At 40.2% G+C, this 15,532-nt stretch overlaps 1 protein-coding gene across 1 annotated transcript in view; it reads left to right on the forward strand.

Moving 5' to 3' along the window:
- Nucleotides 1–1,868: 1,868 nt before the first annotated feature.
- The window catches only part of qsox1 (quiescin Q6 sulfhydryl oxidase 1), a 31,779-nt gene continuing 18,115 nt past the window's right edge, over nucleotides 1,869–15,532 (forward strand). The window contains exons 1-8 of the mRNA XM_080472677.1: nucleotides 1,869–2,358; nucleotides 3,667–3,767; nucleotides 5,966–6,014; nucleotides 6,973–7,075; nucleotides 8,111–8,201; nucleotides 8,407–8,552; nucleotides 12,904–13,038; nucleotides 13,156–13,285. Of these exons, the coding sequence (XP_080328803.1) occupies nucleotides 2,067–2,358; nucleotides 3,667–3,767; nucleotides 5,966–6,014; nucleotides 6,973–7,075; nucleotides 8,111–8,201; nucleotides 8,407–8,552; nucleotides 12,904–13,038; nucleotides 13,156–13,285 (1,047 nt within the window). The 5' untranslated portion in view covers nucleotides 1,869–2,066. The remainder of the gene's footprint in view (nucleotides 2,359–3,666; nucleotides 3,768–5,965; nucleotides 6,015–6,972; nucleotides 7,076–8,110; nucleotides 8,202–8,406; nucleotides 8,553–12,903; nucleotides 13,039–13,155; nucleotides 13,286–15,532) is intronic.

A 15,532-nucleotide genomic window follows, 5' to 3' on the forward strand; every position in this document is an offset into this window, starting at 1 on the left:
CATGTGTTCTGGGTTTTTTTCAAGGTTTCAGACTGGTTGACGACAGAATTGGCTTTTTATTTTCAATGTTGAATTAACTAACCAGTGGCAGAGTCTACACATCAACATGAGTTTTCAGGGTTACATTCTGAAGTTAGTCATATAGAATATATTTAATTCTATTCAGTTTCAATTAAACTTTATTTATATAGCACCAAATGCAACACAATCATTTCAAGATGCTTTTTACAGAGAGAAACCCAACAATTGATGCTTTTAAAGTACTATATTGTTCTTGCTGAATATGTGTGAATTCCTTTTTTTTTTTTTATTTCAGTAAACATACAGTCTATTGTACTTTAAATGAGAAATGAATGGGTGGGTTCATGCTGAGGTAAACTGCACCCATGTATTGAAATCCTTTGGCCCTGACAGAGAATTCCATTATTGCAAAGACACTGATGTTTTTTCAATGCTGCCAAATTTGTAAGCAGCTGAAGGCAGAATTGTGCTCTTATGCTATGGACATTTAAGCCTCGGGTGCCTTCATACAGAGAAAAAGCATTGAAAGAAACATACATTTTCATTTCTTTGAGTTAAATTAAAGGTAAACTATTTTTTTACATATATCTAGTGGATATTTTTTTTTATCCTAAAGGGCATCCGCTAAGTGGCTCATTCATAAATATTAAATTACGTATGTTTCACATATAATCCTGCTGATCACCTAATAGCCAATAAATGTCTCTCCACCAGGGAAGATGCATTACAAACAAATCACTGTAATAAGTGAGTATCGTTGGATACCTGAACTTTTAAGCACGCTATGAAAGCCAAAACTGTAGTTTATCTTGTCTTGATGAAATCAAAGAACTAAGAAAAAGGTGCCAGAAAAGTGTCTTTACTTGTCCCAGTTGACAAAATATTAAAAAGAAAATGGATTTCATTCAAATGTCACATTTATCACCTTTGATCGGAAGATCCCTGAAACAGTTTGTTGTACACCAAATGTGGAAAAGAAACAGACGCATATACAGTATTTATAATTGAAAAAATGTTTTTAAGCAACAGAGCACCACGACAGAGTGGCTGAAGAGTCACACATTGAAGACACGTGGTTTATACTATTTGTACTAAAGAACCTGTTTTCAAGAGAACCATGTAACCCAGAGGCATGGATTAACCAAAAACAAATGTGTTTTGGACTTTGGAAGGAAACTGGAGTACCTGTAAAATTTAAAAGTGGAAAATGAGGATATTATATGTAGAAAATAAGAAAGAATGAACTTGGCTGAATAAAGAAATAAATACACTAACTGAACCTTGAGAAAGTGTCAACCTTCTTTTTGGGGACTTTTAGAGGCATGTCACCCCCAAGTGTATCTCTTAATACACCCTCTGACCCTCAGATAATCTGGATCCACCCCTGCCATGGTAAAAATGACAGCCCATTAACCATTGTAAATTTGGCCCCTGGGAATTGTCAAATGTCATTCACTGTCAATGTCCCCAACTAAGTTCCTTCTTTGGGGTGAAACTTTCCCACAACAGCAATGAGAACGTATAGTTTGTATCTATCTACTGTATTTAATCATAAAACCGAACGTGATTCACTCCTGACATGCAGTATCTAAAGTATGGAGTAAATATAAACTGAATAGATGCAGTACTTTGCCTTTTTCTCGGATGATTTTTATATACAGACTGATTTACTTGTAGCCTATTAAATTGTTGAGGTAAATTGTTGGGGTTTAGTTTAAAAGACGTGTAGTCCAGTCGACGTTGTCAGTCACAGTGCGTTATATTAACACGGACCATCAGACGCGTCCTGGGTAAAAGTTGTGCGTCACTTTAAATTGCCACCGTAACTTTAAGGAGACGCGAAGTGCGTGCGCGCGCGCGCGTTGAAGGGGCGCACTGAGCTGGCTCGGGGGAGGACCCGTGAAGCTTGCAGGCCTTAAAAAAAAAGAAGAAAAAAAAAAACGCAAAAGAGCAGGAAAGTTGTGTCAAGTTTGGTGACAGGGAGGAGAACAGTGTCCGCACTCGGACTCCCGGATAGAGGCGGCAGCAGCAGCTCGGAGGGGAAGATGGCGCGGCGCTGCGGCCGTGCCACGTCTCGGTTTACTGAGAAAATGCAAATATCCCCGAGAAAGACAGCGATATCTGCAGTTTTGTTGTGTTTGTGGGTGCTTTTACCCACCGCTGTCGAGGCCGGACTCTACACCTCCTCCGACCTGGTCGTGTTGTTAACTCCGGGAAATGTGGAGTCGGTTTTGATCAACTCCACAGCCGCTATGGTGGTGGAGTTTTACGCGTCATGGTGCGGACACTGTATCGCCTTCTCTCCGGTGTACACGCGCCTGGCCCGAGATATTAAAGGTTGGTACGGAGCTGCAGCGCTTACACTGCCTCTTCATTGCATTTCTTTCAAAGGAGGAAGCCCCAGGTCACTGTCGAAGGGGACAATAAATAAACATTTCTCAATAGCTTTTTCTTACGGGAGGTGAGGGTCCACTTAAAGGTTCCCTCCAATCTCCACCAGTGTAGCTTCAGAACTTTCCAAATGCATCATATACGCAAATGATTTCAGGTTTCATCCCTAAACAATAGCATCGTCCATGAGAGGTCTCCCGAGCTGCAATCTCGCATTGCTCAGCAAACAATTCCAGTTTTTTCATACTTGTGTGTCAAGACAAGAATTTGAAAAATAATTATACAAACATTTAAATCGCAAAAAGCTACAGTGTCTCTTTTGGACCCGATCTGCATGTAAACAGTTGAAGCACCGAGCTGCTGTTTCTGTCTGTTAATTAGAGCGTGTGATCTAATGAAAGTGTTTTTATTCAGCTCAGTACGGTGGCTCTCCATCACATCCTCGAGCTGAGCCAAAGCCAAGAGAAATATCACAAAGCCTTGAGAGCAGAAATGTAATTAAGATGACAATGAAGGATGAAGTTTGTGATGATTACTAAGCGCCTGGTTACAGTCGGGATGTGTCTGTCCTGTGTGCAGGGTGGAAGTGGCATACTTCAAATACTCAGTCTTTTAATGTTATTTTACTCATACATAAGTACCTCATCCTCTTTGCTACTTGTGAAATCATGGATTGATAATGTGTATAGTCACAGTTTGATTTAAGCTTTTTACCAGCGTTTCTTTAACCAACAAGGTTGTTCTTTGAAATACTCTGCTTACCTTTGTTGAACCTGTAACATTTATTTACTTCTTTGTTCACTGGAGGGATGTTCTTTTGGTAGTAGATATTTCATCCAGGTGAATTGAATCAAATGCCTGGTATTGATGATGCAATAAATCATCCAACAACAAAAAAAGTATCAAATTTTCTCAGTAGTTTTTACAATAGTACTCTCATTTGGATGGTTCTTTTTTTTCTATTCAATAGTACTTTTAAATCTAACTGACATCGAAGATGATTTTGTGTATTTTGCGGGCTTCCGCTTCTTTTTATTTATTTCGTTTATTTTTTTCAGGGACCGTGTACAAAAACATTCATGTTGAAGAAAAGATGCTTCGTACCAGATTTTAGCCGTAGCGAGTTTCCATCTGCAGTCCCCTTGCTAAGACCTTTGTCATCTCGTATTGACTCATGTGGCTTTCGAACACAGTACATAGTACACTAAATATTTACTGTGGCTCTCCCCCTCTTGTTTGTTGTCTGTTGTTCAGAGTGGAAACCTGCCGTGAACCTAGCAGCTGTAGACTGTGCTGCGGAGGACAGCAGGAAAATCTGCACCGACTACAAAATCAGAGGGTATCCCACTCTAAAGGTATCACAGTATAAACATGAGGTTCCTGCCATAGCTCGAAGTAACTTTACTCTCATGAGTACTTTTAAGTATGTACTGCTCCTAAGTAAGAATTGTTTTTGTTGTGGAATGTATGTATATATGTCCCAAATGATAAATCTAATGTCTGATATTTCATTTAATTGATTTGCATTTTTTAATCTTTATTATTGTGAGGCAAAGTTCCTTTTTTTCAAAGTGTGTGGGTGTGTGTGTGTGCGTGTGCGCGTGTGTGCGCGTGTGTGTGCGTGTGTGCGCGTGTGTGTGTGTATTTCATTCATTTGCAGCCTTTTTCTCCATCATTGATATTTTGACATTGATAACCACAATACTGGTTTTTATGTGTTGATGACTCATCACAACAACTTCAAAATAATTGATTGAAAGAACAAAACATTACAGTACATTTTACATACTTTGTTTGTCTGACACATCCGCTGTAAACGTGCTCATTTCAGAGAAATAAATGGAATCAAATTCCTACTTTTGTTTACCACATTAAATGTGGTGGAAAGGTCACTGCTAATTTTAGTAGTTTTGGGGAAAGAAGTGCTTAGTACTTTTACATGAGTATTTGTTTTATTTTATCAACAGTCCCTTTACTAGTAACTTGAGTATGACTAAAGTAATGTAACATTAGTTTTTATTAAGCACAGCTCTTCAGTACTCCCTGTCCCTGTCTGCTGGTGACACAAGTCCAAAGACTTTGCTCTACATCCGGCCATGGTGGGCTCCGTTGGTAAAATTCCTCAATTATTCATGAAGGAGGCAGTAGATGATCAAAAACACAAAAATACTCCAAATCTTTTTGTTAAATATTGCAAAAATGCAAATCTAAAAGACCTGGCTGAGTAAAGTAGGTTAATGTAAAATAGAGAGAAGGAAAATAGACAAAGAGCAGCTTTGTTCTTCTTTGGAATGTCTTCATTGAATGAAAAGTTGATGGACAGAAAAATAATCAGCATCCAGTTTATTTTGAAAATCGTGTCATTGTTCCTATAATGTTCACTCTGTAAACATGTTAATATGAATAATTACTTGGATTCATTTCTTAAACTAGGCTGCATATTTCTACTTTTAGAACTGTTTATTTTGGGGGTGGGGGGCAAATACAATTTCCATTTGTTATTTTGTCAGTTGGAATACTAATAAATTCATTTTTAATAGAATCAATCTTAGCCGCAGCTGTGATTTGACCAGGCACTGTCAAATATTTGCTAAATAAGAAAAAAATGATGGTGCTGATGAAGCAAACACGACCCTGATTCTTGATCTTTCTTGGTCCGTGATTTGCATAAATGAATTGATTAAAAGTAACGTCATCACGTTTCTGTCATGCTGTGGTTACTATCCTGCACCAGCACACAAGGCTTGATTGAGCTTTACCCTGCTGCTGCTGCTGCTGCTGGCATACATTTTTCTGACTCGACCATAAAAGGAGTGAGGAATGTTCACAGTTTTGCTTAAACCTGTCTCCGAGTTCCTTTCCAGCCCTGATATGTCTTGATTTTGATTAATATTCACTGAAAAAAATAATTTACCGGGGACAAGACCTCTTTTCTGTTCTTTTAGTGCTTAGTTTAATGTCCTTGATACATTGTGAAGCACCAACACTTTAAAATCAGTTGAACTGGGTTTTATTTCCATTATTTCCGGAGTGAGACAAAGTATGTTTTTCAGTTATCTGATGAAAAACGTGGAGCTTTAGTTGGATCCCACAGCAATTTCTTGTTTTACTGTCGAGCTGATTAGAGTGTGTTGTGAAATGTGAATGTACAATTTCCGATGCTCTCAAAACGATGTTATGAATTTGTCACACAATGAATGCAGTGTGGCCTTCACTTTTGCATGATCAGCAGACACACTGCAGGAATACTCCTGTTCCAAACATCTGCATTTGTATTGGTAACATATCGGCTCAGTCAGCATTCGTGCGGCCCAAAGCCTCTGCTCTCGGTCGTCCGGTGAAAGCTGAAGAGACAAAGAGCTCCTTCTGTTGGAGCTCACAATGGAGCTCTAACATCTGTGCTTCATTTTAACCAGGAAGGACTCAGAGGTTGAGGTGGGCAGAGGGGAAGGCTCCCCCCACCATATATTACACAACCTCGCTTCGCTTCTCTCATGGTTGTGTGAGGGCCGTCTAATCTGTGTATCCCCCCCCCCCCCTTCTCTCTCTGCAGTTTTTCCAAGCCTACTCTGATTCAAATTTTACAGGAGGGCCTTTTAAAGGTATTGTTACACACTCACATTTATACAATTCAGACGCCTTCACTCTATTTACTTACCGTCTTCATACATCTAAAATAGTTTCCCCCTCTGGATGGTTCAGTGAAAACAGAAACTATCAGTATCAAAGTAGTCCTGCACTCCACAATGTTTATCTTGAACTGTCCTCTGGTCTGATATTGTATTTTTGTCCATTTGCTATCTCTTACTTGTACATTAGTGAAGTTAGCTTTAAAAATATCTGTACTTAATCCTGAGGGTCATTCAATAAGAGTAGAATAAGGACCATGGTCACCATTCTGTAGCATTATGTGTCCTGTTTTGGACTGTGTTCATATGTGACTTTATGTTTACGATATGCGTGTCTATTCTGTGGGCCTTTGTGGATTGTACGATAACCCGAATGCCTGAAGATCATGAGGAGCACAAAGACCTCGTCCCTCGTCCTCAGAGATTTTCCCCATATCTCTGAGCTATTTGAAAATAGTCTGTAGTTTGGATGGTTAGATCTTCAAACTCGCCGTTATTTCATGTTGACAAGAGACTTTTCTCATTTCCAATTGTTGCCCGATTTACACACAGATTTTATGACAAATTCTTGAACCTCGGCTAATTTTTACTTCTTGGCGACTGGATATAAAAAAACTCTTTTTATAGCCAGCCATGTAAATACACTGCTGCCAATTAGTCTAACTGGTTGCAGAATGCTCTTCCAGCTGCTCTTTATTCGTCCCACAAGCTTTTCAAGCCTTTTGTGGTGAGACGTGTCCTGGCCATTAAACTCACAATGAGCTTTTTTTTTTTTTTTTTTTTTTTAAATAATACAAATGATACTCTATGATAATATGATGATTTGATTTAGTGAGATTAACAGTTTCATCCTATATTTATTTTTTACATTTTTGTCTCAAATCCCAGCCATTCTGGGAATTAAGACTGTATAATATCTTTTGATTTGTAGATTTTCCTCGAGATCTTCGTGGCCTGCGTCACAAAATCATTGACAAGCTGGAAACCCATAAAGAGCCCTGGCCTCCTGCCTGCCCCCCACTGGAGCCCACCAGGTAAACATATTTGCACACTGTATTGATCAGTCTTTACCGGCCTCTCTCCATTTATGTAATCATTGAGTTATGATCTTACTGTGATATATTTTCATCCCCAAAATGCACCAAGTACATTTAGTAAAATGTTTGTTGGTTTATTACAGTGCTATATATACAATCTACACGTGTGTCTTTGTTATAACCAAAAAGTACTTTTAATACAATAGGAAATAAACGTGAAGTGATTTTAGCTGCCTTCTGTTCATGCTTATGAAAATCCACATTTTTTGTCTCCAATTTCTTATAAGTGAGTTATTTCCGTTGTTTGTAAATTACAGCTACTACTTTTCCCCATAAAGTTGCAGCAGCATTGATTTATTTTCTTATTACTGCTGCTTCAGATTTTTCTTAACTTAATTTTTTAGCCTGCAGATTTGTTGAACGAAGCAGTGGGGAAAAAGGTTTACTGAGCGCAACACAGTATGCAAGTCAGTATTGACAAAAGTTGAATTTAAAAATGTTTTCTTTATCAGATGTTGGTTGTGTAACATGTTTGTTTTTTTTACTTTGAGCACTCCTCCCGAGTGTATCAGTACTTTTGCAGTCTCATGTGCTGTTCGTGTGCAGACTATTCTTTCACTCAGGAAGCAAATAAGAGGAAGCAGAGTTTGCTTTTTAGTTTCTCTTTTTGTCACTGTCAAGACTTTTTTGCTTGTTTTGCTTGTTTTTTCCAACCTAAAAAAAAAGTACCTTTTCACCGCAGTTGTCAGGAAATCAAACATTTTTCTTTAAAGTTTTGTCTCAATGGGTTAAGACACCATTCTTATATCACCACAGCAGATTTGAATTAGATTATTTATTTAAAACAAAAAAATTTACTGAAAAAAACTCAAAACAAAACAGAAGAATTGTGAAGTGTCATTCAAATGTTTTCTTTTCTTTTTTATGAACTGAAGACCAAAGCCATTTACTGGTGATGTTTCAATTTTTTTCAAATCAGCGTCACGGGTGTCACTGAGGTTTTACCTGTTTTGTCTGCATGTCTGTCTCCAGTCAAGCTGAGATTGACAACTTCTTTGAGACTAACAATGTTCGGCACCTGGCCCTGATCTTTGAGGAGCCCCTATCCTACATCGGCAGAGAGGTAGAGGGTCGTTTCTCCATCATTCCGAGCAGCACATTTCCCAGTTTGCTTAATCAGTCACACACCACTTGGATTTAAGTGAAAACCTTTTTCTCTCTTCAGAAATCATGAAATCAAGATTGTGTAAGATGTGTATGTGTTGGAGTTTAACCTGAGGAAAATATTTTTGCCATTTATCAGTGTGTATCTGTGTTTTGTGCTTTAGGTAACCCTGGACCTGTTGCAGTTTGAAAACGTTGCCGTGCGGAGAGTCTTGAATACTGAGGACGGTCTGGTGGCCAAACTGGGCGTGACTGAGTTTCCATCTTGCTACCTCTATTACCCAGGAGGCAACTTCTCCAGACTCCAAGTGTGAGAGCATGAGTTGTCTTTACTACTTCTGCAGAACCGTCTCATTTTCATTTCTTTGTGTTTATTTCCTTTTTCCAAACATCTCTCTCTCTCTCTCTCTCTCTCTCTCTCTCTCTCTCTCTCTCTCTCTCTCTCTCTCTCTCTCTCTCTCTCTCTCTCTCTCTCTCTCTCTCTCTCTCTCTCTCTCTCTCTCTCTCTCTCTCTCTCTCTCTCTCTCTCTCTCTCTCTCTCTCTCTCTCTCTCTCTCTCTGGTTGACTCTATGTAAACATAGTTTCTTTATCGGTCTGGTAAAATCCATGTTGAAACAGCAGTAAAACATTTATAATCACTCCATGAATATTACTGTCCCACACAAAGATTTAGCGCCTGGTATTTAATAATCTCAGAGAAAATAAAATCTAATAATAAAAGTGCTAAAAGTATTAAATACAACTTCAGCTCCTGATAGGGACCTCAGAGGAGGGACAATATAACTTGAAGACTGTCCACAGCCTATGAGTTGTCTGTCTGTGGACACAATAATTTCACTTAAACAAAACACTGCACCTCTGGATTAAGTTTTGTTTTTCTTTTCTCCAAGATAATTGTCTGCCTCCAGGACATGTGATAAGATCCTCATACAGATCTATACATTCTGTATGTATAGGCTGCAGTACAGTCAGTTTGGCACTTCAGCAGTGCAGGTTGTGTGTGGGGCAGTGACAAATGTGTCACTATCAAATTTACAAAAGAATTCCTGCTGCACCATGAACTCCTTTACGCTTTGGGAGTCTTTAATCTTTTGAGTGCTTTTATATTTGTAAAGGAACTGGGCGTTTGTTAGTTTAGGTGTCGGGTGTTTACATTTCTGGTGAGAAATGTTTGAACATTTGATGCCATAAAAAGAGAGCTGTGGCATAGCTCGGTTGGTAGAGCGGTCATCTCCCAATCGGAAGGCTCTCTGCCTCCCTACATGCCGAAGTGTCCTTGGGCAAGACACTGAACCCCAAACTGCCCCCATTGAAGTGAGAGCGCCTTGCATGGCTGCAGCCTCCAATGGTGTGTGAATGGGTGAATGTGATGAGCTACGTAAAGTGCTTTGGGGTTGCTGTCAGTGAAGGCGCTATATAAGTTAGTCCATTTATCATTTAGTCTTTCAACTAAACAATTGTGTTGTTATTACTATTAAAATAACATGTTTCAATGACATGGCTGTTTTTGCCCACTGTGTCTCATTAGATGTCTTCGGAGTGAAGTGTAGCTCTCAGTCAGGCCGTAGTCTTCTAGCTCTTTCAGTTTAATTCACCTTTTCTTTTGTTAAATATACAATATTTTAGTATAGCTTTATAGAAAATCAAATTGAGTAGGTATAATCTGAATAGCCACAGAGTGAAACACGAGTGTGCATAACTTAAATGCACAGTGTGATGTGTCTTGAGTTTGTCGATACAAAATAAAAAAGATAGCTGCTGTGACTGACTGTTAATATTACCAGTGGAAAGGCAGAATTCCATTTTCACTTATTAGGCATTGCTCTACCAATGAGAGATATGAGGCAGAGTGTAGTCACACTGTTTCACTGTCCTCTTGAAGTCCTTGGTAGCTTTTTTTCTTTTTCTGGCAGCCTTTGAACATAAACAAGCCACTATGTAAATACAGAAATGGAAGAGGCCAGACTGGGAATGAGACAATATGTGATGGTAACCGTGGCTAAGCAGGAACACCAGCCACCTCCCACAGGATGTAAAGAGGTGTGTGCGCGCGCGCGTGTGTGTGCGCGTGCGCGTGCGTCTAATGAAGAGATTCACACAAACGCATTATTACCTGTATTTTTTCTAACATATTATCGTTCACATATTTTGGATGCTTTAGTTCCTCAATCCTTGAAAGTGAGCATTTCATAATATGAGGCTGAGCACTTAGAAGTTTACATTATGTATTTCAGTTAGAAAATAAAAGGCTATCCTTTCAAACGAACACGTGTGTTCGGACATAGTCGGGAGGTGTAGAGGCTCGGCAGTTCTATTTGTACAGCACATTTTAGCAATTCAAAATGCCTTGTATCAACAAAAAAAACTGTGGCAAATGCAGAAATAAAAGAGTAACAGTGGGAAAGGTGAATAAAAACAGAAGGAAACAAACAGTAAAGATTTAGTTCAGTATAAGATGAATATTTCATGGAAAAGCTGAGTAGCAAACAGAAATGTCTTCAGTCTTGCTTTGAACGTAATTCATAGTTTGAGCCATCCTGCAGTTTTCTGGGCGCTTGTTCTAGATATTTATTTGCATTAAACACTAAAAGCTTCTTCCGCGTGTTGGGTTCTGACTTTGGAAACAGAAACAGGTTTGAGACAGAAAACCTGAATTCTTCCTGGTTCATAACAGCACATCAGAAATGAGGCATTGGGCATAAACCATTCAGAGCTTCAATGAGAAAATAAGTATTTTGTGTAGGCAATACTACCTCCAAAGCATATTCATGGTTTTTGCATGCATCTTTTTTATGTAACGCCCCAAACTTGTCTCCTTGTCTCTTGATATGCCTTACACACACACATTATCTGCATTTGGTTGCCATTGTTCCACATGCAACAGCATTGCTGTCTGTTGCTAAGCTTTGTAATATGCTCATTATCTGAACCCTATTCATGAAAATACCTTTAAACATCTGGCCTTTTAATGGGATCAGAGCATGAAAATCGCTCCTATTATTCACTATCATAAAGCAGCGCTGATCATTCCTCACCCTGCAAATTCATCTGCTGTTTTCTGCCTCTTTGTTTGGCTGTTTCAATAACTTGGCATGCAAAGAGGACTCTTTTTAGTTGACAAATGCAAAAAGGAAATGATTTATTGCTGATTTATTTATTCACCCTCCATCTCTCCCCTTCCAACCCCCCTCATCTCCATCACTGTACAGAAGGGAGGTTTTTTAATTTCTTGCATGAAAACAATGCCATTGCTTTCCTGGCTTCACCTGCCAAACAAGCCCCAGCCGCGCACGGCGACAGATGGCCTCCCATCATCACTGAATGTCTGATTGATCCTGGGAGAGTTGTGTGTGTGTGTGTGTGTGTGTGTGTGTGTGTGTGTGTGTGTGTGTGTGTGTGTGTGTGTGTGTGTGTGTGTGTGTGTGTGTGTGTGTGTGTGTGTGTGTGTGTGTGTGTGTGTGTGTGTGTGTGTGTGTGTGTGTGTGTGTGTGTGTGTGTGTGTGTGTGTGTGTGTGTGTGTGTGTGTGTGTTTTTCAGTGTGTGCGTGGGAGTGGGAGTATGCAGGGGTGTCTCACATCTGTCATGCATGTAATGTGTGCATGTCCCAGGTGAATGCATTCCCTCTCAGCCCACCCTGACGCCCGCCTGCCCGCTGGCCCTGGGGATCACTGGATGAATGGTTTTCTCTCCACATCTGTACACTCCCACCAGACACGCAGGTGTAATTGAGTCCTGGGCTGGTGTGAGTGAGCGTTGGCCCAGAGTATCCATCCTCCTTATTACCATCCTGTTCCAGTTTTACAACGCTCCCTCTCTCTCTCACTCGCTCTCTCTCTTTCTATCTTTCTGTCTTGATGTCCATGACAAGAGGAGACAACAAATGAGAGGAGGATTGCAACCAGTGGAGGGTGGATGGAGAGCACATTAATGGCTGTGGTTCCGGTTGCAGGGTTATCACATGCCTAATGATCAGCGAACTCTCTCGTGTTGTTCCATGCAACTCTGGCTCCATCTGCTCTGTATTTAAAATGTGTTCCTGTAAATGTGTAAAATATGGGGCAATAAAAATGCCGGTCATAAAATATTTTTTATGGCAGTGGTCTACTGCAACACAACAATGACCAAAATAATTTGAGCGTTCAGTTATAATGTCCTTGCATATTTAGATTATCTCAGGTGGACTTAGCCCCAAGCGTGTTGCACACCAGAATTTTAAACAAGCATGTTTTTATTAATATCTTACAAATATCATTAGCAGTTGCATCCTGTTATCTTAAGCTCTTCACATGGCTACAAAAACTTGTTTTGATAACAGGATCTTGTGCAAGCTGAGTCCAATGCTCACACCGATATTGTTGAACGTTTCTAACATTTGCAGTTTGCTCAGTTTAAAGGCAGGTGGTTATGCCTTCGCGCCATGAGGTGTTGGACCAATTATGGCTCATGTGCTAGAGCAAGTCCTTTCTGCTTCAATCCCGATGTTCCATGCTGTAGGTTGAGGTATTCCCAGGCCTGTTGTTGCGACTGGTGTTTGAATAGTGGTGTGCTTTGAGACTGAAAGAGTAAAACACTGCTGAGATGAAACAAGCTCTCTAAAGGAAGTTGTTTCTGTCATTATTCTGTGAAATACTCACTTTTCACTTGTCCTTCTTTTCCACAGCAACATTGAGGCTCGTACGTTTTACTCTTATGCCCTCCAGAGGCTGCCTGGAGTAGTGCGGTCAGGAAGGCCACCACCAGTCTCACAAGACAGTCTTAAAAATAGGACAGAGGAGCCCTGGAAACCATTCAATAAGTATGAGTGAGACACAGCAAATATGTTGTGTTTTTTAATTTTACTTATTGGTACTATACATTTCTGGAGGTTTTTTTTTTAACTTCCAAAGTGTGATCATGTGGGGGCTCTGTTCAGATCCAGGGTGTACATGGCAGACCTGGAATCAACCCTGCACTACTCCTTGCGTGTGGAGCTGGCTGTACATGCTGTGATCAAAGGAGTGGCCCTGAAATCCCTCAAGAAATACATCTCTGTCCTGGCAAAGGTACTGATCACAAGCACCAAATACATACTGAACAAATACCTTGCTTTATTATCTATTTACTACCTTTGACAATAATATATGTTTTGCATCTGCTGAATACATTCAGGACTTAGAACTAAAATCTATTTCAAATGATTATTCAGAGACAAAAACCACGACGGACCTGCAGTTACATCTATACCTGATTAACTTATTTGTATGTATCGCAATCAACAGAAATGTGCAGTTACAGCAGGTCACCACTAGATGGGGAGTGAGACAGCAAAATGTTTATGTCCGAGCTGCTGCAGCATTTAAAATTTTGGTTTCTTGTTTTATTCTTTTAGCTTTCATTTTTCTATTTTGCATATTCACCTAATTGTTTTGCTGAATGCACTGTGATTTTGAGTCACACACACACACACACACACACACACACACACACACACACACACACACACACACACACACACACACACACACACACACACACACACACACATTATTGAAAGCAGAAGTAGATGTCCTGGACTGCAACAGGAGCACAAAGGCTCTCGTGGGTATTGTTGACCCTCTTGATGTGGGCTCCCAGGGGGATTGAAGCGTGGCTGCCACCCACTTGCAGCTCTCAGGCTTTGACCAGACGATTGGTAAACCTCACTCAGACACACTAACTGCACTCTTTTTATACTTGTGCCGTCTCCGTGCTTGTGGCTTCACACAAACATTTCTGTCAATACTTGTGGCCTTGCCAGTCCTCTGTGGTAAAAGGCGAGAAAAGCGTCATTTCTCTGAGAGAGAAGCAAAAAGAGGCTGGATGGAAGACCAGACTTGTTACTGCCACGCTCCTTTCTCCTTTATGTTCCCATATTTCCAGCACTTGTTATTCCCCACATTTTTCCGACATTTCTCTCTTGTATTCCATTTACATTTTGAAGTTTTTCCATATTTGCCCAATTATTCACGTTATTCTTAGTACTCCCTTTGGCTGTCTCTCTCAAACGTTTCCTTATTGATGACATACTTGGTCTTTCCCTCCTTCCTTTGTAAAGCGTGCCAGCCAGGGAAACATGCTGTGATGATGAGCCTGACCTGCTCGCCCTGTCCCCATTGGCTACGCACCAGGCTGTTTCACTGCCCTCATCTGCCACCAATCTCTCTGATTATATCTCACTCTCGAGAGGCGTCTCTCTCTCTCTCTCTCTCTCTCTCTCTCTCTCTCTCTCTCTCTCTCTCTCTCTCTCTCTCTCCCCCCCCCCCCCCCCCCCCCCCCCGCGTGTGTGTCTTACAGTGCCATGGCCTCCTATTAGCTCCAGTTTGTTTAGTCAATAGCAGCAGGTCCCAGTGGTATTTTTAGCCCACCCCCCCACCAGAATGCCCCGGCTGCTCAGCAGGCTTTGTGTAGCTGAGGAGGCGGTCATTGTTGCATCTGATCGCAACTTGTGACAGCCCGCATTGACATTTGACTGAACACTCGTGGTACAAAGAGGCTGAATGCTCTCAACCTGGCAGCTTGTTAGGAGCAGTTAATGTGAGACAAGGAAATAGTTTGTGAAACGGGGTGGAAGAGGACTCTGACACTGGAGGGGGGTAGTGCATGCAGCCGCCGGATTCACAGTGTAGTTTATTCATCACACTTTGAAGTTTTGTGAAAATCTCAGAAAACACTCTTTTTAATTTTCCTGCTTTTACCACAAACCTTTCGTTCAGTGAAGAAATGACCTTATCTTCATACTTCTGTTCTCATGATTCCTAACATTGTGTTTGGGACAAAAAAGAAAACCTGACGCTGAACTCCTTGTGTGAGTCATGTGACTAGAGCAGAGCCAAAGTGACTCACGATGACGGCATCATTTTAATGCTGCTGTTGTGTTTGTTTTTTCATGACTCATTTCTTAGTTTTTAATTAGAAACTGTTGTTTTCACATACAAGCTCACACATAATGCCTTTAAGCATGTTCCTGTGTTTGAACATGAAGTGTTGAACGAGCTACAACAAACAATTTGTTCTTTTTCCTTCACCCTTGTTGGACACTTTTTCAGTTTTGTTTTTATTTTAATTGCACCTATATTCTTTTGTCAACTGAACAAATTCTAAATGAATAAATCTATACACATTTCACAACTTGGCTGTACATTTACGTTATGAAATTTTTAATCGAAATATTTAAAAGTCAAATGAATATTGATGTGTTTATATTGCACATTAGAAAAATGCTGTTTACATTAATCTGAAATTTGTTAATGGGAAAACGGTGTCTAGAGAAC

Source organism: Lipophrys pholis, assembly GCF_963383615.2.
Source record: "Lipophrys pholis genome assembly, chromosome: 10".
In the NCBI taxonomy this organism is placed as follows: Eukaryota; Metazoa; Chordata; class Actinopteri; order Blenniiformes; family Blenniidae; genus Lipophrys; species Lipophrys pholis.